Here is a 27,085-nt window from a genome sequence, read left to right as displayed (position 1 = left end):
CCGAAAAACAAGTATGTCAAAATATTATTATGTCAAAAATATATATGCCTAACTCGTTACGATAAAAAAAATTATGCGAATAAAGGGTTCCTACTATCATATGTTAATGCGATCAGGACCTAAACTGATTTGCATCGCAAATTCAAATAAATGCAAATTTTAGGTTCCCAATTTGAAGAGTTGCATTAGAATCGCTCTGTAAAAGTTGATGGTAGGCCTGTTGTTAGCGCATTATAGAAATGAATCGTTCACACACATCATTTTCCAATCAATTAATTCACTGAAGATGGCAACCCTTTTATAATTCACGACAACTTCCTAAAAAGGGCGTTTTCCAAAATAAGTGACTGACGGACTGACAGACAACGCACAGCCGAAACTACTGGGCGTAGAAAGCTGAAATTTTGGTGTGTAGGTTCCTAGGACAGTGTAGGGGAGCACTAAGAAGGGATTTCCTGAAATTCCCACGGGAAACGGATTTCTACTCACATACGAAGTTGTGGGCAAAAGCTAGTTCTATATATAGTTATGTACATATTTTCCTAATGTCATTGGATATTAATTGACCAGGTGGAATCTCTGACGTCGGACTACGAGAAACTGCAGAAACTAAACGCACGTCTCGAGAAAACTATTGAGGGATTGGAAAGTGAAAAGAGAGCTTTGAATTGTGAGGTGGATCATTTACACCGAGAGGGCTCCAACAGGGAATCTGTTTTGAGGTAAATTAATAAACTTATAATTCAAATTATAGTTTTAAATATACTTGTTATCTTAATCCCGTCCCGTACTGGTAGCCGGCTACCGGATAACAAGTGTTTATGCATTGTGTCACGATTTTTCGAGATCGAATGATTAGTACAGTCAACGGCACATCAACCTACCTAAATTCATTGCAAACTCGCCGTTATTACCGCGCCGTAGGGATTCACGCAGGGTAACTTGACGTGCTGTACCATAACTATTAGTTCCGATGTATAAATGTGCGAGATATCGATTAGAATCATTTGAGTGTTGTTAAGTTAGGATTGCATTCGTTGGTTTTAATCATTTAACTTTGCAACATCCATACTTCCATGTTAATGTTATCAATGCGCAAGTCGGTCTTTCTGTCTTCTCTTCCGCTTTCACTACTAAACTGCTGGGCCGATTTTAATGAAATTTGGTATATATATGCTTGTAGTTAACGACCCCAGTTCAAGCATAGGCTACTTTAAAAAATCAACCCCTTAATGACTATAAGACTATTACGGGGGATGAACGTTTGTATGAAAATCAGCCTGTTTCGTTTTTGCAGTGAATAATACGCGGGCGAAGCCGCGGGCAAAAGTTAGTACAAAATAAAAAGCGATGTTTTATTCCAGGGCGGAAGAGGAGCGATCATCTCGTCTCCGCTCAGAACTGGTGACCGTCCGTGAAGAATTGAACCAGACTCTGTTGTCCAGAGACCTGCTGGACCAGCAGAAGTTGGAGGCAGATGCTGTCATATCCCAGATGGAGAAGCATAGGAGTAAGTCTTACCAAAAAATTCATTACGATTTTTTTTTTGTATTATGCAATCTGATTTCTGACATTTCCCGTCCTTATAAAACGAAAACTTCATTTGAGATGATAAAAATATTATTTGTAAAGTTACTGGCAAGGTTTGTGGTGCAAATATGGGCGCTTACCATCATGGCTCGCTGCTTCGTTCGCGTAATTTTTCTATGGGAACAGTTATTTTTTCGTGATGAAAGGTATGACCATTCGACCCTATGTCCTTCCCTATGCTTCAAACTACATGTATGCAAAATTTCAAGAAGATTGGCTGAGTAGATAGAGCGTGAAGAGGTTACAACCAAACATACTTACTTTTAGGTTAGAATTAGGATATTTATATAGTTTGTATTTTAGATGAACTGGAAATAGAATTGGAACGGATCGTGATGGAGAGGGCCGACCTTCAGGACCTAGTGGAGAAACTGGAAACCGCCGTGAGGAACCTCGAGTGTGAGAAGAAGAAACTACTAGATGAAGTCAAACATGTAAGTTCGTTTTTAGACGAATCAATATGAGATTAAATCCATTATTAAGTGATTGCGAGACTAGTGCCACCAAAACTCAATAAATAAATATATTAAGAGTAATCACACAGATCGAGCTTGACCCAAAGTAAGTTTGATATAGTGTTATAGGATACTAACTCAACGATACTATATGTTATAATAAATACATATATAGATAAACATCCAAGACTTCCTGGGTCTTGGATGTTTATCTCCAATCAGAATCATCAAATCCAATCATCAATCAGAAAAATATCAAACCCGGGACCTCTCGGTTCAATGGCAAGCACTTTACCACTACGCCACCGAGGTCGTTAATCTAACGACAATAAACATTAAATATAACTACTTTAGCTGGAAGACGAGAAATCCTCCCTGTCAAACCAGTCTTCAGAGCAGCAAGGGGACCTCAACTCTCTCCGCAAAGAGTTGCTGGCGGCTGAACAGAATAGGATGGAATTGGAAGCTGACAAGGCCTCGCTGTATGAGAAGATCAAGTTTTTGGAAGGAGAGAGGGAGAAAGTTGAGTTGGAGTTGCGACAAGTTGTGAGGTGAGATTGGGATATTAATTGTTGCTTTTTTAACTAATAATAAGTGGCAAGATTTTATTTAGTTTTACCTGTCCCGATATTTGTCTGTCTGTTTGTAATCAAATCTTGTAATTATAATTTCACGCACTGCCGCTTGTCCTCCAGAGTAGATTTTTTTCACGTCGCTTCAGTTTATATGACAATTCATTATTATGATAAGCATAACCATCCTGGATTGGCCAACTCCTCAACGGTATACTGCACGGACTACACGAATTTTTTTGTTACGTGTTGAATGCAACAAGATCTCTCTAACGACAATTTGACAGTTTGCGTCAAAAATGAGTTTTGTTTAAAGCTGCGTATCCATTTGAGGTAGACTCGGGGCGAGGCAGCCGCACAAGTGGAGACGCTGCCTCAACCCGAGGCACGCCGCGCCGTGAGGCAAATTGGTCGCCGTGATATTTTGTCGGTTTTTTTGGCGCGCTCAAAGGAGCCTCAGTCCGAGCCGTGCACTCGGTGGAGACTTCACAGCAGCCTCAGTTGGCTTCAAGTCGAAGCTGCTCTAACCTCGACGCAGCTTAACATTATTTCTCTCATATATTTGTCAGAGAACGTGGTGAGCTCAGTTCTCAGCTGACAGCCATGGTGCGCAAGAAGGACACGTTGAATGAAGAAATTATTCGCCTTCAACAGAGATTGGAACAGGCCAACGAGACAATAGGCCGCATTAATAGGGCTCTCGAAGATCATGTCAAGGATGGCGAAGAGAAACAGGTGGGTGGAGACGATCTGCGCGTTGAGGCCAGTGGCGCCCTCATTTGATATATAAATAAATTAGTCGTTTCTAGCTTGTGAGAAATAACTATAAATTTAAAGATTGACGAGAAAAAGTGCCTGTGAAGGTCTAATTTCTGAATAAATGATTTGAATTTGAATTTGAATTTGTAACACACAATTTACAGCTTGACCATAAAAAGTTGACATGAAAAATCAGGGCGCTAGTTTCTTCGTATTTGAAGTATGGCAACAATTTTGTATGGAAAATTTTTATTTCCACTTTAATTAATTTCTACTGTTTATGGTCGAGCTGTACATAAATGAAACTACTCTTTCGCAATGCCCACGGCCAAAGTGCGTGTACGTGAAACGCAACGCGCTTGTGTGCGTGAGTTAAAACATATCGCATTAAACTGAAATTATTGTTTGAAACGGCTGAGTCTGAGCGGAAAGGCGAATGAAGGGGAAGGGAATCGTCTAGAGGCACTCTTTATATTTCAGTGTGATGTGATATGTCTATTTACTACTATTTCGTTTCAGATTCTAATAGACAGTCTCGAGAAGGATAAGCAGCATTTTCAAGAGCAACTGGCTGGCGTACGCTCAGAGAAGGACGCTTTGGAAGCGGTTCTGTTCGACACGGCCAACATGTTGGAAGACGCCGATAACAAGCGGAGCAAGTTGGAACACGAATTGCAAGAGACTTTGGTGCAACAGGAGAATTATAAAGGTAAGGGGATTATTGTAATAATCGTTTAGATATGAATTTATTTTTGATTCAACGTATATTACGTTGAATCAAAAATAAGTAGAGGAGAATGTAGTAGGAGAATGTAGTCTGAGTAGTATTAATGTATGAGTTGTTTCTTGTAAAACAGCGCGATGTACCGCGCGAGGAGATATATTTTTTTAAATGTTTCCTAAAATTTTAAACAATAGAAATAGACGAATTAAAGTAAAAAGCGAGGTACACAACACCCACAGGCTAGATAAGATAAGTGTCTGAAATATTTTCTTTCCAATCGTGTTTTACTTTACCATTACTACCCAGGTCAAATCGCCCGTTTGACCAAAGATCTAGATAACACCGAGAAGAAATTACGCGAAACTCGCAACAGCATGTCCCAAGCAGCCGGGAAGAAGGAGGCGGAGTACCAACAAATCATTACCAACCTCAACCGCACCACCACTGAGAACATCACCAAACTGAAGGAGGAAAAGGTCAGTCCAACAATATTCATAAATCTATACTATTATTATAAAAGAGGTGAGCGTTTGTGAGTTTCCATGTTTGAGGCGGGTAATCTCCGAAACTACCGAACCGATTTCGAAAAATTCTTTCACAATTTGAAAGGTGCACTATCCAAGATTGCTGTAGGCTATATTTTATATCAATATTCCCACGGGAGCGAAGCCCCGAACAAAATCTAGTAATTCATAAACAAGTTTGCTATGAGGCGTTCTCTATCATGCCCCACTGCTCAGTCTTGCACAGTTTATTGCAATCTGCGTTCAGCGAACATTTTTACGTTGAAGTTATTTTTTTTTCATTTGTTGTAAGTTTATTCTTAAGAAGTGTTTCCAGTAGTTTTTGACTTAACGCGTGCATACGGACAATGCGCGACATATACGTACGACGTATTATAAAAAGTAGTCCCCCACTTTTTATAATACGTAAGAATGTTATAATAATATGTATGTTATAAAAGATAGTATGATTCCGGAGAAAGCTTTAGGTATATAATTTATTATGGATATTTACCCAAGCGAAGACGGGCCCTAGTAATATAATAGTAACAAGTTTAATATACTTTGTTTAGGACCAACTCCGCCAATCCCTGGAACACAAACTGAACCAAACCATCGCAGCTCTCACGAGCGAGAAGGAATCATGTGAAGCTGGTGCGAGGGAAAGAGAGAAAAAACTTTTGGCTGCTCGTGACCAACTCATATTGCAGCACGACGAAGCTATGTTGAGAGCTGAGAATGATAAGCAACAGGCGTTGATAATGGGTATGGGATTTCAGACTTTATTTTTATTGTTATAAGATTGATTTTGAATTATCGAGTCTTAAGAATATAAAAGTGAGAAAGTCAACTTAATCACGGCCTAAATGTGTTGATAGGAAATCGAAATGGAACAGGCGCTGGGCAATGGAATGTAGACCGTATTGTATTTGTGCTAAGGTTGTAACATCGATCGAAGAAGACATCAAAAACCTATTCATACGCAATGGGAATTAGACCATATGACTGTTGAAATAAGGCTGAATTTCAATTAATTGGAACACAGTCATATTTTATTTGTTGTTTTCTTTCCTAGCTCATCAAGAACAACAAGCATTGTTAGAACGTCTAGAAGAAGCGAAACGCGCGTTGGATTGTGAAGCGAATAAATTGGAACGAGTTCGAAGGGACGCCCAAGCGAGGGCCGACCATGATCGCAACTATGTTAACCAATTAAAAGACGAACTGGCGGCTATGAAGACTAGGCTAGAGGAGGCAAAGTATGTATATCTTTCTCTTTTTTTCGTTGTAGTTTTGTTTTGAGAAGTTTCTTTAAATACCACTGAATTTGCTCATGCTTTTGAGTAAGAAATAATACATTTTGGTAACAATATGACGAAGCTTAGATTTTGATATGTTATTTATAAATGGGAATGGAAATTGAACTTAGCATGCAAATTTTTCTGTTTCATCGTCTGCTGATAAATTACCTGATAGCCTATATGTAAAATATCGAACAGACAGCGTTAAAATTGTAGTCGTCGAGCTTACTGGCAAAAATATCTTCAGGCAGAATTATCTTGCTGTTGGGTTTACTGTCAGATAAATTGATATTTTATAAGAAAGCGTTGAAAGTAGTCCACAAGTATTTTTTAAAGTACCACTATTTAAACAGGGCCATAGCAGAAGACGATTGCGCCCGCTTCGAGAACCGAATCAAAGAGCTTCATTTGGAAAAAGAATCGGTCACTCGCGAGTGTACCGAGACTAGAGCGTTGCTGTCATTGGCTGAAGACAAGTACGACAATGCGTATGCGCAACTGCAGGAAACTACGCGGAAGCTTAAAGAATGTACGTATTTTTCTGGTTTTTGACAGGCGAGGAGTGAGAGGTGTGGGGATCACTCCATATCATTCACGTTTATTTACGTAAACCCACAAATTTAATATTATTCATCTACGAGTATAAGTTTGTTTTGTTGTTTTCAATCGAATGCTCACATATTAACTTGAATGTAATTGTATTACACTAGATTTAAATTCTCAATAAGTGAAGTAATAGAAGTAATTTCTTTGAATTAGATTTGAGTTTTAATTAGAATTTTTGATTTGATTTGAGATATAAAGAATTCTTGAACCGTATTAAAAGACATTGAAAAATACATGTTAATATGGCGTCGCTTTAAGCAAGAGTACGCTATTCCCAGAAATTCATTTAAAGTTATTAATACATATATTGTATTTTCTTTCTCTTGTTCCAGTGGAAAACGAAGCAGACAGCCTCCGGAAGGAGCTCACAGATGTTCGCCGTCAACTGACCAATTGCTGCGCCGAAAGGGACAAATACAACAGCAGCTGTAGGGAACTGAGAGAACATGTGAAGAGGGCCGAGAGTGAGAGAAGAGATGCTGCTAGAGCGAGAGACGAAGCATATCATAAGATTGCCGGTACGTTGACATTAATTCTTTCCTTAGAATGGTCAAGATTGGTTGATAAACACCCAGTGTTTCATGTGTTTATTCAACTTTATTGTTGTTGTATTTTTTCAATTGTAAAATGGCGAACCAATAGGAGAAACTGATACATTTGTGCGGTGCAATACATGTGCTAAATATAATAATAATTAAATTAGTTATATGAAAAACCCAAACTACAAAAATATATGAATCTATAACTTTCGATAACAGTGTTGCCAGTCCAAAGGACATAACCGTCGTTTATTTTCATCGTTTATTTTCCCCTTAATAGACTTACTGTAAGATATATAATTTTAACATTAGCTGATAAATATTTTGGGCCTCATTCAGCACTTGTTTAAATGTAGTTTGTAGCTTGTGAGAAATAACTATAAATATAAAAATTGACGAGAAAAAGTGCCTGTGAAGTTCTAATTTCTGAATAAATGATTTGAATTTGAATTTGTAACGTATATAACAGACAGCGTTAAGATTATTGTGTTTCACAAGTGTTACAAGGCTAACTGGCCAATCTCACGAGGCGGATTTATCTAGTTGTTAATGCTATCTGTCAAATTGTGGTGATATTTTATCAGAGTGCGGTGAAACAGTATTTTTCTTCCCTCCAGGTTTAGAAGAGAACCGGACAACCCTCGAGCTAGAACTGTCCAGAGTGCAGAACCTCCTCAAAGAGGCAGAGTCCGGAGGGTCACACTTGACACGCGACCTCCGCGCCACCGAGGCTCAGCTGAAGAGGGAGAGAGCGGCGTTAGAGCAGGCCAACCATGATATCAAGGAGTTACAGTCTAGGTTATCACATTTTCAAAGAAATGGAGAAAGAAATTGTACGGGATCATAATACATTTTTCCTGGTTGAAACTTAAAACTACATGTATACAATATTCCAAGAAGATTAGTTAGTGTGAAGATGTAACAAACAAACAAACTTACTTTAACCTTTTTAATGTTAGCGGAGACTAGCTTTTGCCTGCGGCTTCGCCCGCGCGAATTTCCTACGGAAACCAGTTAGGTTATTTTCCGGAATGTAAGTCCATTTCCGTACTTCAAACTACATTTATCCAAAATTTCAAAAAGATTGGTCGAGTAGATAATGCGTGACGAGGTAACAAACATACTTACTTTCACATTTTTAAATATTAGGATAAGTATTGGGTGTTGATAAACGATTCTAATTTCAGATTGCAAAACGAAAGTGAAGAACGCGAACGTTGCGCAAACGACGCGGCGACCGCTCGGCGACACGGCGCGGAACTGGACGCGATGTTGGCCAGCGCCAGGGCTGAGCTCAACGCTTGTAGGCAGAGGGGGGCGGAGCTCGAGGAGGCTTGTAGGGCTAGAGATCAGGTGTTTACCGAATTATGTGCCAAAAGTCTTCGAATTTGCCATTGAAAGTTAATTGACTTACGATACGTGCGCTTAGACTTGTAGGCAGAGAGCGGTCGAGTGCTTACCATCATCTCTTAACGCGATCCACTTTACGACCTAAACTGACCTGTGATTGAATGCGATTCATTTCAGGTTCCTAAATTGAACCGAGTTGCATTGGAATCGTTCTGTAAAAGTTGATGGTAAACCTGCAGGTATTTAGCGAATTATGTGCCAAAAGTGTTCGGGTTAGTCATTAAAATATATTAGTACAAATCACACAGATTATTTTTCTTTGTCTATATAGTTTGCGTTCGAATATGAGTAAGACAGTGTAGTGTCCTTGCAAAATATCATATTTTATACATGTTTAGAATAAAAACTATACGTCATTCTCTCTTCCTCGTCTCAAAAATCTAACATATTACAGGAGTTGGTGTTACGTCTTGAAGATTGCCGCTCTAAGGAGCGTCGCCTTGAAGAGCTCAAACACAATCTGGAGGTGTGCCTCGCCGATGCTACACAACAGATTCAGGAGTTGAAGGTAAATCTTGTGTTAATAACTATCTATAAAGGCACGAGTACACTAGGGAACATTTGAAGCGCAACATATCGCTCTTTCTCACTCATTTCTATTATTTCGAGTATCGTCCATTTCACTCATGTAAATTGCCATTAAATTTAGCAAAATCTTATTTTACGTGTTAGAATGTTACTAAAGTAAATATATATAAAGTAAGTATATATAAATAATAAAAAAAAAATATTAGGACAAATCATACAGATTGAGCTAGGCCCAAAGTAAGTGTGTTATGGGATGCTAACTCAATGTAACTATATTTTATAATAAATACATTATATATGTATTTATTATAAAATATAGTAGATATACATCAAAGACCTGGGCCAATCAGATCCATCATGACCCGACCGGGGATCGAACCCGAGACCTCTCGGTTCAGAGGCAAGCATTTCACCGAGGTATATTTTTTGTTTTGATTCTCCAGGCCCGTCTCGGCGGCAGCGAAGGCCGCTGTCGAGCATTGGAAGCCTCTCTCACTCAATGCGAGAGCGGCAAGCGCGAAGTCGAAGCGAAACTCTCCTCCATAGCCCACGCCCTGAGAAGAGTTTGCGGAGTTCAACCCGATGGTTCGGTCCACGCAGCAGCTAGGAGAAGACTGGCGAGTCCTGCCAGGAGATATAGTCCGCACAGAGGTCGCTAGTACATTTACCTGTTATATTTATTCATTAGATTAGAAACTGAAGGCGAAACTCTCTTCAAATTCAAATCATATCATATATATATCGAAATCTAAAGTGTCTGTTTATACAGGTCGCGACCACTCCGAAGACCGGAATGAGATCATCGACGTAGATCCAGAACTCATCAAGAAGGGCATGAGGAATCTGATGCATGACGTCTGTCAGATCGAGAGGGAAAAGGTAGGCAATAGCTTTAGACAATAGCCAAAGACAAAGAAAACTGGAGACTTATAAATGAGATAGAAGAACTTCCCACTACATGTCGTACTAAGTGGAAGATTGAGCGTTATAAAACTGGGCACATGGTGAGGGACAAAAGATATTAGTACTCTGCTCTAATGTATTTTTAATATTAATTTCTCTTGTATGAGCGAAACGAAAGGTTTGACGATTTATTTAGTTAGTTTTCTCTTACAACTCTTTACCTTGCGTTTACCTGAGTGACTGACTGACTGAAGCTGAAATTTGGTGTGTAGGTAGTCCTAGGACAGTGTAGGGGAGCACTAAGAAGGGACAAAATAATATGTCATATCGAGTGTGTCAGATTTTATTCAAGTCGCAAATATGACTCATATGAGTCAGATTGGTATAGAAACTCATATGGCACGAGTAGGATGCGAACCTTCTCAGGTTTGTAACCTTTTGATCCACAGGCGGGTGTCTTAACCATTACACCATCACCGCTTCTAAGCTTCAGTATAATAAATAATCTAATATGAACAGCTACTTAAGACATTTAAGTCTTGATATTCCTTCCTAAAGGACGACTACAAGTCTCAAATGAACGCGTTGAAGAAGCAACTCAAAGAAGCGACGGAGCAGGGCAACAAGGGCGAAGGGAAACTTCAAACAGTGACCAACAACTTGCGATCAGTACAAGAAGAGAAGGCGAGGTTGGAGAGCACTGTGGCGCAGAAATGTGCCCAGCTTAGTGCTTTGGTTTGTATACTCTCTCTTGGCGCTTATCTCAGAGGCCTTAATAAATTTGACATAATCAAAATGACATTATTATATTCTTCTTGTCGAGTGGCATGATAGGGACCAACATTGTTCAAATGAGTTTCTTTCGGCATTTCTTCTCAGCAGTGGTCGTTCTAATATGCCAGTAGTTTGTAGCTTGTGAGAAATCACGATTAAATATAAAATTTGACGTGAAATCGTGCCTGTGAAGGTCCTATTTCTGAATAAATAATTTGATTATGATTTGATTTGAGTGTGTTATCGCTAACTTGCACAGACTCATTCTGGAAAATTCAATTTAATAATACTGCGTGAACCAATGTAATAAATTTAAAGTCATTGATGTACATGACTTTAAGGACTACCTATCGCCATCTAAGGTCACGTAGTCGCAATAAATTTATTACATTGGTTCACGTAGTATTATTAAATTAATTTTCCAGAATGAGTCTGTGCAAACGAAGACGGTGGAGATCAGCAATCTGCGAGACAAAATCACCAGTATCGAAGCCACTTTGAGCGCAGTCACTGAGGAGAAAGTTCAAAATGAGGTAATTTAATTTTTTTGTTTACTTACTAGGTATTTGGCGTCAAGACATTTTGTAAATTTTCTCGGTCGACTAATTTGTTTATTTACTACTTGACCGGGGCTTCGCTCCCGTGGGAATTTTGAGATAAGATATAGCCTATAGCAATCTTGGATAATGTACCTTTCTAATAGTGAAAAAATTTTTGAAATCTGTTCGGTAGTTTCAGAGATTACCCGCCTCAAACATACAAACTCACAGAGTCACAAAAGCTTACCTCTTTACAATAATAAATAGTATAGATTATGTAATTGCGCGCTGGCAACATTGCGAGACTAGCGCCAACAAGGGCGCGAATGCGCGCCAATAAACTTCAAGTAGACAGGTGCCACTGAAGGGAAATCAAATGTTGTGTGATAAAAAGTGCATTTGTACATTGTGCATGCGCATAGTTTATTAAATACAACGGCTTCCAACGATAACTCGTCAACGGTTTACAGCACGGACATGGGTTTTTCTGTTAGGCATTAAGATCTCTCTGATGACTATAAAAGTTTGTCGCAAAATTTGTAAAAAAACTTTAAGTTTTTAATAATTATAACTTTAATAACAAACGTTTACCCGCTTATGTCAAAATGTATTACATTAACTTTTTATCCTAGAACAAAGCGGAAAGTCTACGTGTGCAACTAGCCGAACGCGTGCAAGAAGTGGGACAGTTGAGGGAAGCTTTAGCTGCGGCTGAAGGTATACTTTGTTTTTGTGAATCAACTGTTTTATGCGATAACAGCGTCACCCGCGTAAAGCTATAATGAATTATACACTTAGACCTTCAGGAACCACACTATTCATACAGACAAACAGATCTTTTTATAATATGTAAGCATTACGTTGTTTTAGCTGTTTCTCAACGTATATGTATTTTAATACTTTTTAACCATGTACTTTGTTATACTATTAGAAAAAAAAAATCATATAAATTATATAAGGTTATATGTATACTATATATAAACTGTTTAATCATAAAAAATGTTTATGGTGTAAAATATCCTGTCATGGAAGCTACAAACTACCGTGTGTATATTTAAGGTCGTGCCGCCCGATTGGACGTGCGTCGAGCCCAACTGGAGGGAGACATACAGAGAGCCGCCGTCGCTGCCAGGGATAGAGACCAAGCTCTTAAAGTGAGATAATGATATACAGCTCTCGCTCTCTTTCTCATCTCCATATGGCCCCGGTTGCGTCTGCGTAGAAATAACGTTATAATTTTGTTGATTCATTGAGATTTTATAACCGGCCGCCAATCATCTCATATGTTTACGGTTTCGCACGTGGCTGTTACGCCGTGAAGCCCAGAGTCTGCGTATAAAGAACCTGTATTTTATGAGGTAGATTATGGAAATTGAATATAATATAATTTAGGAAAAATATATATTTGAAAAATAAAAATATCATCAATAAATATCGAATATGTTCGACCGATTTATGCATAAGCCACAGTACTTATTTTCACAATATTTAATATAGAGCTCGTCAGAGTGACTTGCGGATTCAGACTTCGAAGCAAATTAAGACTTTGAATGAAAATTCAAGAATTCGAAATTCATTCGTTAAATAAATTTACATTACACAGTAGGTAGTAGGTTATTCACCATTTATGTTAAAGGAAGAATCAAAGATTGTACCAAAAAATAATTATTGTAATTTATTTCTGTAGAAGTTACAAGAGCGATGCGAAGGCTACACTCGCACGATAGCCTCTCTAGAAGACCGATGCACCTCACTCAAAGGAACCGTGGAACAACTTTCCACGTCCTTGCAAAAGGCAGCCTCGGCTGAAAGCGAGCTGAGAGCAGAAGTCGGCAAGACTCAGCGGATGCTGAACGAGGCGAAGAATAATGAACACAACGCGCTGGAGAAGTTGAGGCAGCTTCAGAAGAATGTCTGTAAGTTTCGTTCATCCATTCATTCACTCACTATATTATTCATTCATTCATTAACTCATTCATTCACTTATTCATTCATTCATTCATTCATATATTTTTCTTCATGACAGCTCTATTCTAGATAGAATATTAGTAGTTCATTAAATGAAAACTTGTATAAACACTTGTGATTTAATTTTTAGCTAACTGCGAGAATGAGAGACGCGTTCTGAGCGAAAAATTAGAAAGTGCGAAGACGGCGCTCGGAGAACTGAAGCGAATGAACGCCTCACTCGAAGACCAAGTCCACAGGCTCACCAATCAACTGGCCAACGTTGAAGTGCAGAGGTGAGTTTCATTGTTAATCCAGCTCTGAGAAAATAAGTAAAATGCCAAATAAAAAAAAAATATATTGCACCAGAAACAAGATACAAAATTTAAATAGTTGGACAACATTATTTTGTGACAAAAAGTAATAATTTGTATATCTAAAGTAGTGCTATTTTAACGACGCGTACTGTTTTAATGACATTCTCTGTCGTCAAAGATGATATGCGTCCCGATGCTCTGACAACTAGGAATGCCGACGAGAAAGTAAACCCTGTGCTCACTCAGCTCACATAAGCTCAAAGGCTGAGAACACGATCAGAGACTGTTTTATCGACTCTATTTATATATCCTATATAAAATACGATTTTCATTGATAAATACTTTTATTTGTTTTGCACATTTTTAACGTCTACTATGCGTGTATATATGTGTTCTGCTTAATAGTTTTAGCCCTTTCTATCGCGCCACTGATTAATTGAATAAGTACTCATTGTGTTTCTTGATTGGACAGAATATTAACTATCATCTCGACAAAACCGACATAGTTGTATTGTTTTGGTTATATTAGATGGTAAGCTAAAACAAAGTATGCATTATGGAATTAGGGACATAACGAGCGTTCGTTCGCTTGTTCCTCGCAAAATAAATGATTTGTTGTTTGATATACAATCGCAGGTCTGGTCTAGAATCCCAGTTGCGCATGACGACATGGGACGGCAAGGAGAGTAGTGACGGCGAACTGGAGAGGGAGTTACACGCGTTACAGCGCGACAGATCTGAGCTGAAGGCGAAGTGCGACGCTCTCACTGAAACCGTGCGGAAACTGGAAGCTGAGAGGAGGTTTGTTTTACTAACATTACATAGTAAATTTCTCCGTCCAGACTCTCTGGCTTATATTTTTATATTAAGTTGTTAACTGAAGTTACTAAATTTATTTTTATTTTGTATGAATGATAAAAGAAAACTTTAGTTATTTTATGGTCAATTTATTTAGTGTTATGACTGAATAATCTGTACAGAATGCCACCTCGACCGTCAGCACTAAGGAGCAAGAGCCATGATCGCGCAGAGAAATCTGTCTACTATTCAGACTTGGACTCAGGTAAGGTTCAAGATTAAGGTCCTTACTAATACTAAACTAGCCTTGACAAAGTGGGGCACTAATCGCTGTTTAAAAAGATTGTCATTTTGACGTTATAATAGAAAGTCAATTTTCCCTCCAGGCCCAGATTCTACAAAAGACTCAGTCCGCTGCACATGTTACAAGGACTCAAACCTGAAGGACAAGAGTTACGGAGACCTCAGCCTGCTGGAGCTGGAGAACAGAGAGCTCAGGATGAAAATCAGGAGGCTGGAGAAAGAACTCGCTGATAAGGTATCAATTGATTCTCATTTGAAAAAATAAAATAACAGATTCTAATGAGGTGTTTAGGCCCGAGACGGAATTGAGGGCCGCGAACACACGAGTCGTGAATTATACTTTCTTTCGAATGATATAGTGCTTGTGTGTATCCGACAACCTGTCCACAAGGATAATGAAAAAATAAGAATAAATATTTTTTTGACAATATATGTAATATATAATAACAATAAATGTTATGGATGATTTGGTAAAAAGGCCTGATTAAAATAATGACGAAAATTTATTTTATACACCATACTATTACTACTATTGTAACAGTATAATCTTTGTTTGTAAAAGTGCGATGAAGTTTGTTACGTCTCTTTGAAAGACAGAATACTTAGTTATATGCAAATTTTGAGGTCAATAAATGATGTATATAATCCGATGTTAAAAAAATAATTTTCAAAGTTTAAAATCACATTTCCATTATATAAACCAGGAATCAGAACTGGCGATGGCTCGTAACCGCTACCTCAATGATTTGTCGACTTGTTCGCCGAGTCAACGGAGCGATGTCGACCGCTACAGACAAGCAGCTTTGCAAGCCGAGCGACTTCTGGAAGCCAGAGAGGCGAGCCATAGACAACAGCTGCACAGGCTTGAGAACCAGGTAAAATTATTCATGCAAGTCTTTATGCAAGTGTGAAATATTTTCGATATAATTCAATTCAATATTCGACGAATACACTAGGGAACATTTGACGCGCAACATCGTCGTTCTTTCCTTTTCATTACAATTTGCATGAGTGAGATCGACTATGTGCTATTTCACTCGAGTCAATCATAATGCGTGAGACAGAGTGATAACATATCACTCTGTCTCACGCATTATACGCGCGTCAATTGTTGCCCAGTATATTCGTGGCTTTCATTTATTCCGATTATCATTTTTATCTAGATAGAGAATTATATCAAATTGTTGCTAAATCAGCGTAGATATTGAAAGTTTGTTTTGTACCTAAAATAAATACTTAAATCAAAAATTGATACAAAAAATGTACATGAACAATCCCATGTAGGAGATGCATTACAGTCAATCAGCGATACTTAGATGTAACATATATTTGTAAAAAGTAACAACACATACACATTCCAGATACAAAAAAAAAACAGAATAAACAATAGGAAGTGTCTGTGTTGCAATAAAACAAAAAGGTCCATCTAAGTACACATATCACCCAAAGGATGGTACACTGATTTTCTAGAGTTCTAACAGATATAGTTAATTTCTCAAGGCCAAATGTAGCCCACCAGCCACGTGCAACAGTTTGTAATATATAACTCCCTCATCCTGATTGGTTGCAGGCGGCTCAACTCAGAGCTCAATTATCAGCAGAAATCCGTCGAAGACAAGCGTATGTGTCACGCAGCGGACGCGCCGCCAGAGACGTGCAACGTTTGAGGGCGGCGTTAGGGGATTCTTTAAGGACTGTCTCACAGGTAACAAAATTTTACACTGGTAACATCCTAATGAAGCGGTGGTGGTGTAATGGTTAAGACGCCCGTTTGTGGATCGAAAGGTAGATAGGTAGGTTTGAATCCTACTCGTGCCACATGAGTTTGTATACAAATCTGACTCATATATAGTAGTTTTCATCGACCACCACTTGCTTTCGGTGAAGGAAAACATCGTGAGGAAGCCTGCACACTGGTTGATTATTATTAACTTGTGTGTGAAATGGAGAAGGCAATGGCAAACCACTCCATTAATAATGCCAAGAAAGTTGTTGTGTGTGTTTCATTCCACGTAATGACCACGACCCTCAGCCATGAGGAATATGACTATGAAGAAGAGCACCTAATCCTATTTTTACATATAATAAATTCCTCTGCCGCGTCTGTCTTCTGTGTGAGCGATAAACTGAAATATTACTGCACGGATTTTCATAAGGTTTACGTGTAAAAAAGTTGTGTCAGATGCCTTTATGTGATTTGAATAAAATCTGACACTAATGTTAGCGATAACACACTCGATAAGAATGATAGCGAACTGGCCCGGAGGAATTTACTTAAGTATATAAATATTCAGGAATAAATTGTTTAAATAACAGTAAAAATTGCATCAGACACATGCGGAGGGCGATTTTATTTACTATGTAGTAATTAGTACCAACTTAGGGAGAAAATTTTAATATTATTTTAGGATCCAGCTCTGGACTCCTACACACTAGAACATGAGGCGAGGAAACTTGACAGTACGTTGACACACAGCCTTCCGCCTCTCAACGACAGCTACGACTCGTCCAAATAATGCTCAACACCACGGCGTGTACGGTCGATTGACCTGGCAGCTTCCATTGTATGTTGAACATACAATAGTACCTGACTAGAATCGGTTATGGGTAATTTCTATGAGCGTTTTAACCGCCGCGGTCGCGCTATCATTACAACCGGTAAATTTTCTTAAGGAAGACATTTCTAAAATCAAATTTTAGTTAAATTAACATTAGGTACTCAAAGTATAGGTCAGTTATTTCATAAAGTCTGGTAATAAAATTTATTTTTGTGTTTATTATTTGGAAAATTTGCAATTATAGCGCAGACGCGGCGTTCGTTCATAGGAATGAGTTCATTTTAAACGTCATAAAAGGGTATTGTACTAGTCAACAAGCCCATTTGTCATCTGTAGGTTCATAAATCATTTATTGACGTCAATAAATTACATGCGATTTAGTTTGTCGCAGCTTCCATTGTGCAAGCGGAGAATGCCGGTTTAGATTCCCAGTGTGGACAAATATTTTGTACTTTTTTCATAGATATTTGTCTGCGGTTGTAATTTTGTTTTATCTATTTTACCGACCGACGTTACAAGTTTGATGTTTTCTATGTGCCTTTAGTTAAGCATTTACAGTATTACTACTAGGTATTTTTTTAATCTGTTGTATTACGATCTAGTTGGTGGATCTAGCGGTGGTGGTGTAATGGTTAAGACGCCCGCCTGTGGATCGAAAGGTCCCAGGTTCGAATCCTACTCGTGTCACATGAGTTTGTATACCAATCTGACTCATGAATAGTAGTTTTCATCGTCCACCACTTGCTTCCGGTGAAGGAAGACATCGTGAGGAAACCTGCACACAGGTTGATTCTTATTAACTTGTGTGTGAAATGGAGAAGGCAATGGCAAACCACTCCTTTAATAATGCCAAGAAAGATGTTGTGTGTGTTTCATTCCACGTAACAACCACGACCCTCAGCCATGAGGAATTACGATGAAATACTATGTAGAATTACGATCTAGGTAACGATGGACATCCATCGTAAGTAGAAGAATAGACACACGTCTATTCTTCCACCTTTATTTAATAATAATAAACTTTTTTGTTGTTGAAGTATAGGTTATATACTTCTCTAACAAAATATTATAGCTAGACTTGAAATTAATACTTGAAAATTGTACCGTTTTATGTGTATGGGTACAAAGTTAATAATGATCATTACTTACTTCATAACTTATTTAGACCGGGAATGAATTGTTTTTGTAGTTTTCAAGTAAAGTGAAGGAGAAAAAGTAGGAAAAGGACCCTGGGGTCCGACGCTTTATTGCTGAAGACGCTCTGATGAGAGGGAGAGGAAATCATTAATTTCATTCTATCAAATCGGAACCAATAAATAGAATTGGTTTGACGCAACAACACAGATAATATTTGACGTCATTGTAAATTAATCGTGGAATAAATGAATCATTTTCCCTTTTGGTTTTGTTTACGCGTATTAATGTCATAAATTATGTGTTCAATACACGTAGTAAATAAATATATAATGCTGAATTAACGCGAAGGTACTTTTGTCATTGCTTTCACTCGCTACTCAAAATTATATTAATTTGTCAATTTAAAATAGGGTAACATTCTATATAGACTTAGAAATATTACAATTTTGCTCTCTATTATATCGGAACTATAAATTTAAGATCATCCGGCTACGAAGCCCTATATGTATCGCTTCGTAAAAATATTTACAACGTAAACAAAATAAAAACGTTTAATACCCCGTTGTGGTTATAGTCTAAATATAGTTGCTCAATGTACTAGTTAGAAGCTTTTTATAGTTTTAAGTCATTTATTTGGAAATCTAAATATAGATTGACTCGTATTATACATACCGTTTAATGTGTGTTGTAGTTGAGGCTACGTAAGTACAGTCGACAGCACAATCAAATTAGCCAAATTCATTGCAAATTCGTCGTTATCACCACGTCATAAAGATTCATGCAGGATATCTTGACGTGAGGTCCATTGTACTATGCTATTTTGGTCTATGCCTATCGAATGCCTATGGTCATCGAATATGAAATTTGAGTATATTAAATTGCCATAATATATTTATTTGGGCCTCTATGTTGTATATCGGGGGATTTATGAATAAAATTTTATTATGTTAACCCAAGACATAGTTTTGTGACAAGGCAGCAAATAAGGTTGAAGTGAACATCTAAACTAAAAATATAGTCCCTATTATGTAGTCCACGACTAGTTGAACAAAATCTGACTGGCAACGAAAAGAGAAAGAAGAACGAGTTTATCTTGTAAATTATCCGCAGTTTTATGAATGAGACTATATACATGTACTAATATTTTAGTATATAGTATTATAAAGCGGTATAGTTAGAAAACTGTTAATAAGCGTTGATCTTCGGAACTATAAGACGGATTTGAGAAAAATGTCAGCCAATTCCTGTTTAATTAAATTTTTAATGTCAATTACTGTGAATTTAGCCCATTAGATGATTAAAGAGTGAATCAGACAGATAACCGTGCCCAGTGTCAGGGTCTATCTGTTTATGCGACAGTTTATTGGCTCAATTCGACCGTCTGAACCAGTCACGTTTATGACTCAACACCTTAAGGCCGACCAGACCGGAAGAAACACGGAAGTGTTATCATTGCTTTGAGTCAGAGCGCAGAAATTAGATTAATAAATAGAAGTGTCATCGATCATTCTTACGAGGTTTTCGCAAGTCGGGGGCGCTGCCATTACCGTCATTTTTTTTAAATAGAGAATCGTTTTTGAAATCAAACATTAATAAATTTAACATGACTCAAGTATTTATTGATTTAAGTCTGCTAATAAAATTTGTTCTTGTCTTTGTTAAATTTTGATATATGGTTATGTTCGTAAAACCGCGGAGGCGGTTGGAATGCTATAGAAGAATGATTCATCTACTGTTTTATATATGAGAATATGTGTCCAGTACGTTACATATACATCAATATGTATTGGGAATTCATTTTGACTATGCTTGTGTGAGTGATTTATTTACTTGACAAGACAAAATACCGTGTCTATGTTGCTTTTATTATTCCAAACTCTGGCTCGTAAAATACTTGGCATTCTTTGTACATCAATTAACATGTCAGTGTGGTGATAATAGTTCTCCAATAACACTAGTGGTGGGGGACAATGACCCCCCGAATTAAGCATTCGACCGCCCACATTTGCTAGGAAGCCCCTATCAAAATAATTGGGCCATATTGACTGAGGATGCTAATATTTCATACTCCGCTTTGAAGCAAACATTCACTGGTCGTTGTTCCCGTTTTTGTCCACACTTTTGTATAAGGATTTTTATGAAAACCTTTCCAAAGGCGTTTACGTTATTTTAAAATAAGTATTATTTAGCTCCTACATCTAATAGAAAAATGGATAGAAAGATTTGTCTACTTATAAATTAATGATACATATATCCTTCTTGTATAAATTTATGTACGTATGTATTTTCGTGAAAAAGCTCAATGGCTGTCTATATTTTGTAATAACTTTTTTCAGACGCCGTATTTATTGAAATACGGCGTCTGAAAATGACTGTAACTCTGTGTCACCTCTGTCAAAAATATGTAATGCTTGTTAGCGAACTAGTTCAAAACTTGATAACAAGCATTGGTAGGTACCTAGCTAGGTATTTTTTGTGCTTAAATTTCGCGTTGGCTCAACATTTAATCCATAGGGACTTGCGTGTGACTTCGCACGATATTTCCAATGACATGATGCCCGCAAAAACATATTAATTAGTTTAAGAATGAGTCAAATATGAACTCATATAGCATATTGTGACATTACCTAAATATATAGAAGAGCGAGAACACATAACCGTGGACGTTATGTAATAGATGTTATTAACATAAAAGCGTTTATATATTCAGTATTTAAACATTTTCTAGTCATAAAAATATTTATTAATTCCGTCCTAACGTGAATAGTATAAGCACATAGTATTTGGTAGTAGAAATTTCTAGTCACATTCTCCGCCTTAAATTTATGAATAAATAAATAAACTATCCCATGTTTAAAATCTATACCTTGGGAGTAAATTCCCATAAAATAAATTTATATAAGGAAAATTAAAATAATAATTGTAATGTATTACGCACGCATTATTAATTTTATTTGTATTCAGTATCTTTATATAACGTGATTTTATTAGAATTTTATGACGAACTCAACTGTACGTCATTCTTTAGACAAAAAATACAATTTACAACCGAATGGGTTACAAAGTTGAGATTTTTTATGGTCTCTAAAATGTTTCATGAATAAGCAGCTTGTAAAGTTAATCCAATAAAAATCGAGACGTGTGTAAAAACTTTCTCGTCACTTCGACAGTTATTGAGTAAACTTTGTAAGCATTTGTAAACAGAGGAGTGTTTGGAAAAACAAGAAGTCGACATCCTTGATTCACATCCAACCATGTAATATACGTACTATAAATTATATGGGTGGCAATAGTTATCGAATATTATCATGAACACTGCCGATAAAAATATTATGAACCCTTATCGTTTAATATGCTTTTGTGAACGTGTAATCCTTTGGTATCTGAAACTATGGATGTAACATTATAAAATATTGTGTGTTGTGCATCTAACAGATATATATATTTACACTAAAAATAAACTACTTTCAGATAAATCAAAATTAATGTTAAGTGAATATTGTAAACTGAAAAAATCTCGGAAGCTTTTGTTCTTTCTGGTTTACCACCCACACACATTGGCCACGCCAACCCGGCGTTGGGACATATTAACAGTTTGAAAGTTATATATATTTTTTAATTGGTTTGCTGGAATATGGCACGCTTGAGTGTAATGCCACTAAGGACCGGTGACCTCAACGCAATAGCTCGATAAGAGACGCAGATAGCACGGCTGGACGATTCATTAGAATAGTTGCAATTACACTATCAAATTCGGTACGCGTATGCCGCTCTAGCGCAATTGTATGTAGATTCGGTGCACTCTCCCAAGCTTTCTACAAATTCTAAATTCTACAGTATTGTAATTCATAATGTGCATCTTGCGCACCTATAGTGAACTCGGTCTATATATTAGACCTTGTTTCAGACGATTGGGTGCGTCTATAGAAATGCACAACTATCGAATGAAATCCGACACTTTTGCATTATAGATTAGATTAAGTTTATAGATGTTAAGTTATGTGTTCATTTCCATTGGACTGTGTCAATTCTTATGTTACTAGAATGTCGACATACGCCCGCCACGTCTCACTGCCAGTTAATTTTTTAAAACGTTTGTACCTTGTATTCTAGTCGATAGTGTAAGCTAACACGTTTTATGAAACTTTTTACACTGGTCGTATAATAAAATAGTTGTAGAACATAATGGTTGTTTCATTTAATTGAATTCTATAAAAATTCCGGAGCAATTGACGTTGATTTGATTGTCAGCAGGGGCGGACCGAGGGTCCAGTGACTCGGCGTCGAAACGAAATAACGACAATACAGAACTTTTCATCAAACATTCGGGCTTAAAAGACTCAAAACTATTTAAATAAACCTTATAAAGATGAAGATTCGTAGAATAAAGTCAAAGAGTGTAAAGTGGACATATAAACAGCCAATTTTTTTCCTAATATGTTTCTGTTATACCGTTATTTCTCGACAATGCAGGCCGGAAGGGATCAAGCCATCGAAGGCCAAGCAATCAAGCATACCCTGACACAAATATTTAAAATTTGTTTTATTGACAAAAAAAAGAAATTAATAGTTATTGTACATGTCCATTATTGATTGAAAAGATAAAATATACAAGTTTATAATTTGCACAATATATATAAAAAATATAATTCAACTCAGATCAAAGTTAATTTACCAATATCCTTGTGCAGTAATCTTACATGTTAACAGAAAATGAGAATGGATGAAACATCTAATCCCGTAACAATATTTGAACACCTATATAAGTATTATGTTAACAAAGTTTGTAGCAGCAAACATAGGTTGGTAAATTTTTATATTAAATGAGCCAGTAATCATAAATTTTTACTCCATTTACAATAACGATAAAATTTTTTTTAGAGTTTTCAATTTCATAAGTGAGGGGTTTATAGTCTGTCACATGGTGCAGTTGCTGGTCTCCGCAACTCGGGGCACCACAGGAACACATGGAGAACTACCATTAGCAGGGTGCAATCACCTAAGGCTCACTAATAATTGTTCAAATGTACAGTCCTAAATGGTGTCGCATTATCAACTTTTCGATACATTTGAATTATATAACAAGACAATAATATATCTGAAAAAATTTAATGTATTCTTAATTATTAAACATTACTTACACACTGGTTCAGGCCTGCTGGCACAATATCCAGGTCTCCGCGGAGCCTGCTTCATTCTTATCGTTCAGAAGTTTATTGCTGAATCTTAATACTATATATTAAACAAAGTTACATCAATTTAACAATGCTGTGTTCAGCCAATATATTTCGGTTGGGTTTTCTCAAAATATGTACAGTGCTATCGTCTAGAATGGCCTTGTTATTTTCCTGTTAGCTGTTACATATTGGCTAAACATCTAAAATCCCAGTACATAATTCCATTTCAATTCAATAGAATTGTCACACACACGCATGTTAAGACAAATGAATAATTTCTGATAGATTAAAATGGCAAAGTTATTTAAAAAACTACTCTATGATAATAAGCAGCATTGATAAAAAGACTAAATTTAATTTAAAACCTTTATAGATGTTGTTGCCACATACAGGTACCTTGAACTACAAGGCAAACATGTGTTTTTAATTTGAACAAAAATTTAGTTAGAATTTTGGTCATACCAATATTAACCTGAACAAAGGATTCATGCGCTGGGATTGGAGACTAACAGCATCATCTCGAACTAAAACCAACAAGTAAATTGTAGACTATAATTAAAACTATTGAGAATATAGACAAACAGTCCATGACAAATACAGATAATGAATGGGATGATGGATGCCTGCGTGAATTAGGAATGTATTAGTCATGAACCATGACTTGTAAATAGATCTTCAACTGTGTTAATCATAAACTTCTGAACTATATAGCATCCACACATTACAATTGGAATTTGTAGAGTGAAAAACACACAGAACTGTTTATATCCAGTACATTTTGTAAAACCAAAAAGTTTAGTCTATTATTAACTGTATTCAAACTTATCCACCTATTCAATATTAGACTTACTAGGTAAGCTATTTCATGTGTGTTACCTTGAATATAAATCAAGTATTTATAGGTAAAAATGAATGGTTAGTAGCAGTAACTAATATGAGCCAGTAAGTATGGGGTGGGATGTACATATTGTGCAGTGATAGTGAAGTGGATACAATGGACGCTCTGTGCATTTTTCACTCGTGCTACAGCACTGGAACGATTACATCTCAACAAATGCACTTTCTCAAAATGCTACAGTAACCCGCAACAATGCGTGATACCCGACCTAATTAACTTTGGGAACTGTCAAGAGCCAAATTCGGGTACAAGAAGTCTTTCAAATTATTAAATATTTTATATCTAGACGCGACCCAGGCCCCCACAACACTTACAGAAGGCGACACACCTTGTTCTTCCTAACTTTCCTTTCGGGGTCCGGTGACTTCTTGTTGATCTGTCTCACTAAGTCGTAGAATACGTCGTTAACGTTGATTTTCGCCTTCGCGGAGGTCTCCATGAAGGCGCAATTGAAGTGACGCGCTAGATTGGCCCCCTGTTCCTTGCCGACCACGCGTTCTGGTTCCAAATCGTATTTATTGCCCACCAACACCATTGGCACGTCGTCTTTGTCTTTTACCCGCAGGATTTGCTCCCGCAGATCCTGCAGGTCATTGAACGTCGATTGTGCGGTGATCGAATACACTAACACGAAACCTTGCCCGTTCTTCATGTACAAATCCCTCATCGCGGTGAACTGTTCCGTGCCGGCTGTATCCAGAATTTCTAGCATACATTGCTGTCCGTCCACTTCCACCTGTTTCCGATAGCTGTCCTCTATGGTGGGGTCGTATTTCTCCACAAAGATGCCTTGTACAAACTGTACTGTGAGAGCGGATTTTCCCACGCCTCCGCTACCTAACACGACTATTTTGTATTCGCGCATTATTAACTATTTTGTTTTACGAGATTTGATTTATAGAAATCAATGATCAAATTACTAAAAAGCACATTAACTAGTGAGTTATTGCAAAAAAACTTATAACAAGTCAGACCGCCATGACACAGTATAACAGGGCGATGGCTCACTCACTGCGTCAATGTTGCCATGTCACAAAATATTTCCATTTTACGATCAAACTGAACATAGTAGGGTTTTATTCATGAACATCATTTTAAAAGTTTAATAATAATTTATTACTCTCACATTATCTTAAAGAAACAAACCACTTTTTTATTATGTTACAGATAAAAAAATACATAGGTAAACGCAGCTAACTTTTGTAGTCTTGCGTGTCGTGTCAGAGAATCTCGTTCGTGAATGAATTATGCATGCTGCATATTGCGCGAATGCATACTGCGTTTATTATAAATAGTACGTAGTTAACTAAAATGACGAATGAAAACATTCTACGTAGCTAGCACGAGGATAAAACAAATTATTTAATTTAACCATTCATTGAAATTGCATGCTAAATACTTAATTGAGTTAGCCGTGGTTAGTATATGAACAAACAGTATCTACCTACGAATAGTTGACACAGAAAATCTAAACAAAAAGTTTATCAAAATCAACGTATTTATCAAAATCTTATATTACTTGATAAAGTAAAATATTTATAACATACTGTACTAGGTATATTAAATTAAGTTTGGGATTTATAATTTGATAGTTTGCACTGAGCTACGATCGTTAACTAAAACTTTAATAATTATATTAGGGCATAATGTATTATTTTCTGCAGCACGTTTCATTAATCGAATTAAAAGCATTGTACTTAGGTAGATACACACTTTCTACAACGTGAATATGTAAATAAATACTAAAATTTTCAATAACTAAACGCAAATATATTTTTATTATGGTAACACCATTCATTTCCTACACAACAGCAAAAAGAGCAAGCAGCAGATTTTGAAATTTTGTTGAGTAGTGCGTCTTTATACAGTGAGATGGCAGCAGATTTCCAGGTGGCGCCGAAATTTGAAATTTCGTAATAAATTTTTACTACTTATAACAAATAATTTTATTCTTTAAATAATTTTGTTTTATGCTGCCTACACACTATAGCCGAACTCAAGACAGCTGATGTCAACGCGAATGAATGAACATTGCGCAGTTTGTATTAGAGCTTTTATTTAGCGAAATGAAAAACCAGCAATGTTACGCGGAATCCCCCAGTGTTTCTAGCCAGCATTCGATCTTATAGATAGAATAGGACCTGGAATAATATAATAACTAATATAAGGAGTATTTACCTAGAATTAGATTATAGAACAAAGAATGATTAATTTTACAACTAAGAACTTATTATATATCTCCGATTATTATATGTTTTGGCGTGATTTAAATGCTCGGTTATACATTATCGCGACATAGTTCGACAAAATTTGGCAGGTGACTCTGTCGTTTCGGAGGCCAAGATCCATTTGGGGTCGCTTAGCAGTAGTAGAGGAGAGTAATTTTTAAAAATGTATGTTCACGTGTTAATCCCAAAACATAATAGTCAGTTTGCGTGACATATTTCGACCTAAATGGTAAAACTGCGAAAGACACGGGAGCAATTAAATTATGAAATGATAGTTACTTTTTTGCGTCGCGCCGCGCCCTTTCGAGGCGTGTATTGTAGGTACGTACTTACAGTGATTTTATGTGTTGCCATTATAATGTGACATTCACGGAATATTTTAAAATGATATTTGGAGCATCATGGCTAAATAGCATGGAATGGACGTCGGAGAGTGATTTAGCTGTTTGTTTTTAATTTAAATCCTTTATTTGGAAATCGCTTAATGATTTCAACACCATAAACCGAAGTCTAGTGAAG

The 27,085-nt window shown here is 36.9% G+C and overlaps 2 protein-coding genes across 5 annotated transcripts in view; one reads left to right on the top strand and one right to left on the bottom strand.

Annotated features, from left to right (window-relative positions):
• Nucleotides 1-22,449, top strand: part of Root (Rootletin) — a 52,464-nt gene extending 30,015 nt beyond the window's left edge. For 3 of the 4 annotated variants that reach the window (XM_053750089.2, XM_053750092.1, XM_053750091.1), the window contains exons 11-38: nucleotides 571-722; nucleotides 1,365-1,510; nucleotides 1,894-2,024; nucleotides 2,400-2,596; nucleotides 3,187-3,352; nucleotides 3,896-4,085; nucleotides 4,407-4,576; nucleotides 5,176-5,368; nucleotides 5,679-5,862; nucleotides 6,258-6,433; nucleotides 6,843-7,028; nucleotides 7,667-7,847; nucleotides 8,237-8,402; nucleotides 8,854-8,967; nucleotides 9,431-9,641; nucleotides 9,757-9,866; nucleotides 10,449-10,625; nucleotides 11,090-11,197; nucleotides 11,836-11,920; nucleotides 12,263-12,357; nucleotides 12,891-13,119; nucleotides 13,302-13,446; nucleotides 14,104-14,268; nucleotides 14,448-14,530; nucleotides 14,652-14,803; nucleotides 15,273-15,443; nucleotides 16,139-16,273; nucleotides 16,977-22,449. In XM_053750089.2, coding sequence (XP_053606064.1) covers nucleotides 571-722; nucleotides 1,365-1,510; nucleotides 1,894-2,024; nucleotides 2,400-2,596; nucleotides 3,187-3,352; nucleotides 3,896-4,085; nucleotides 4,407-4,576; nucleotides 5,176-5,368; nucleotides 5,679-5,862; nucleotides 6,258-6,433; nucleotides 6,843-7,028; nucleotides 7,667-7,847; nucleotides 8,237-8,402; nucleotides 8,854-8,967; nucleotides 9,431-9,641; nucleotides 9,757-9,866; nucleotides 10,449-10,625; nucleotides 11,090-11,197; nucleotides 11,836-11,920; nucleotides 12,263-12,357; nucleotides 12,891-13,119; nucleotides 13,302-13,446; nucleotides 14,104-14,268; nucleotides 14,448-14,530; nucleotides 14,652-14,803; nucleotides 15,273-15,443; nucleotides 16,139-16,273; nucleotides 16,977-17,084 — 4,326 coding nt within the window. In that variant the 3' untranslated portion in view covers nucleotides 17,085-22,449. The remainder of the gene's footprint in view (nucleotides 1-570; nucleotides 723-1,364; nucleotides 1,511-1,893; nucleotides 2,025-2,399; nucleotides 2,597-3,186; nucleotides 3,353-3,895; nucleotides 4,086-4,406; nucleotides 4,577-5,175; nucleotides 5,369-5,678; nucleotides 5,863-6,257; nucleotides 6,434-6,842; nucleotides 7,029-7,666; nucleotides 7,848-8,236; nucleotides 8,403-8,853; nucleotides 8,968-9,430; nucleotides 9,642-9,756; nucleotides 9,867-10,448; nucleotides 10,626-11,089; nucleotides 11,198-11,835; nucleotides 11,921-12,262; nucleotides 12,358-12,890; nucleotides 13,120-13,301; nucleotides 13,447-14,103; nucleotides 14,269-14,447; nucleotides 14,531-14,651; nucleotides 14,804-15,272; nucleotides 15,444-16,138; nucleotides 16,274-16,976) is intronic. The other variant, XM_053750090.2, reaches the window with a different exon arrangement.
• A 340-nt stretch (nucleotides 22,450-22,789) lies between these two features.
• On the bottom strand, nucleotides 22,790-25,555 carry Rap1 (Rap1 GTPase). Its single transcript, XM_053750095.1, has one exon. The coding sequence runs from the start codon at nucleotides 25,201-25,203 to the stop codon at nucleotides 24,649-24,651; it is 555 nt and encodes a 184-aa protein (XP_053606070.1). The 5' UTR covers nucleotides 25,204-25,555; the 3' UTR covers nucleotides 22,790-24,648.
• Between the last annotated feature and the right edge of the window lie 1,530 nt (nucleotides 25,556-27,085).

This window comes from Plodia interpunctella, chromosome 9 (genome assembly GCF_027563975.2).
Source record: "Plodia interpunctella isolate USDA-ARS_2022_Savannah chromosome 9, ilPloInte3.2, whole genome shotgun sequence".
Lineage (NCBI taxonomy): Eukaryota > Metazoa > Arthropoda > Insecta > Lepidoptera > Pyralidae > Plodia > Plodia interpunctella.
Note: the sequence above shows the minus strand (reverse complement) of the source record. Positions and strands in the feature narration are given on the sequence as shown.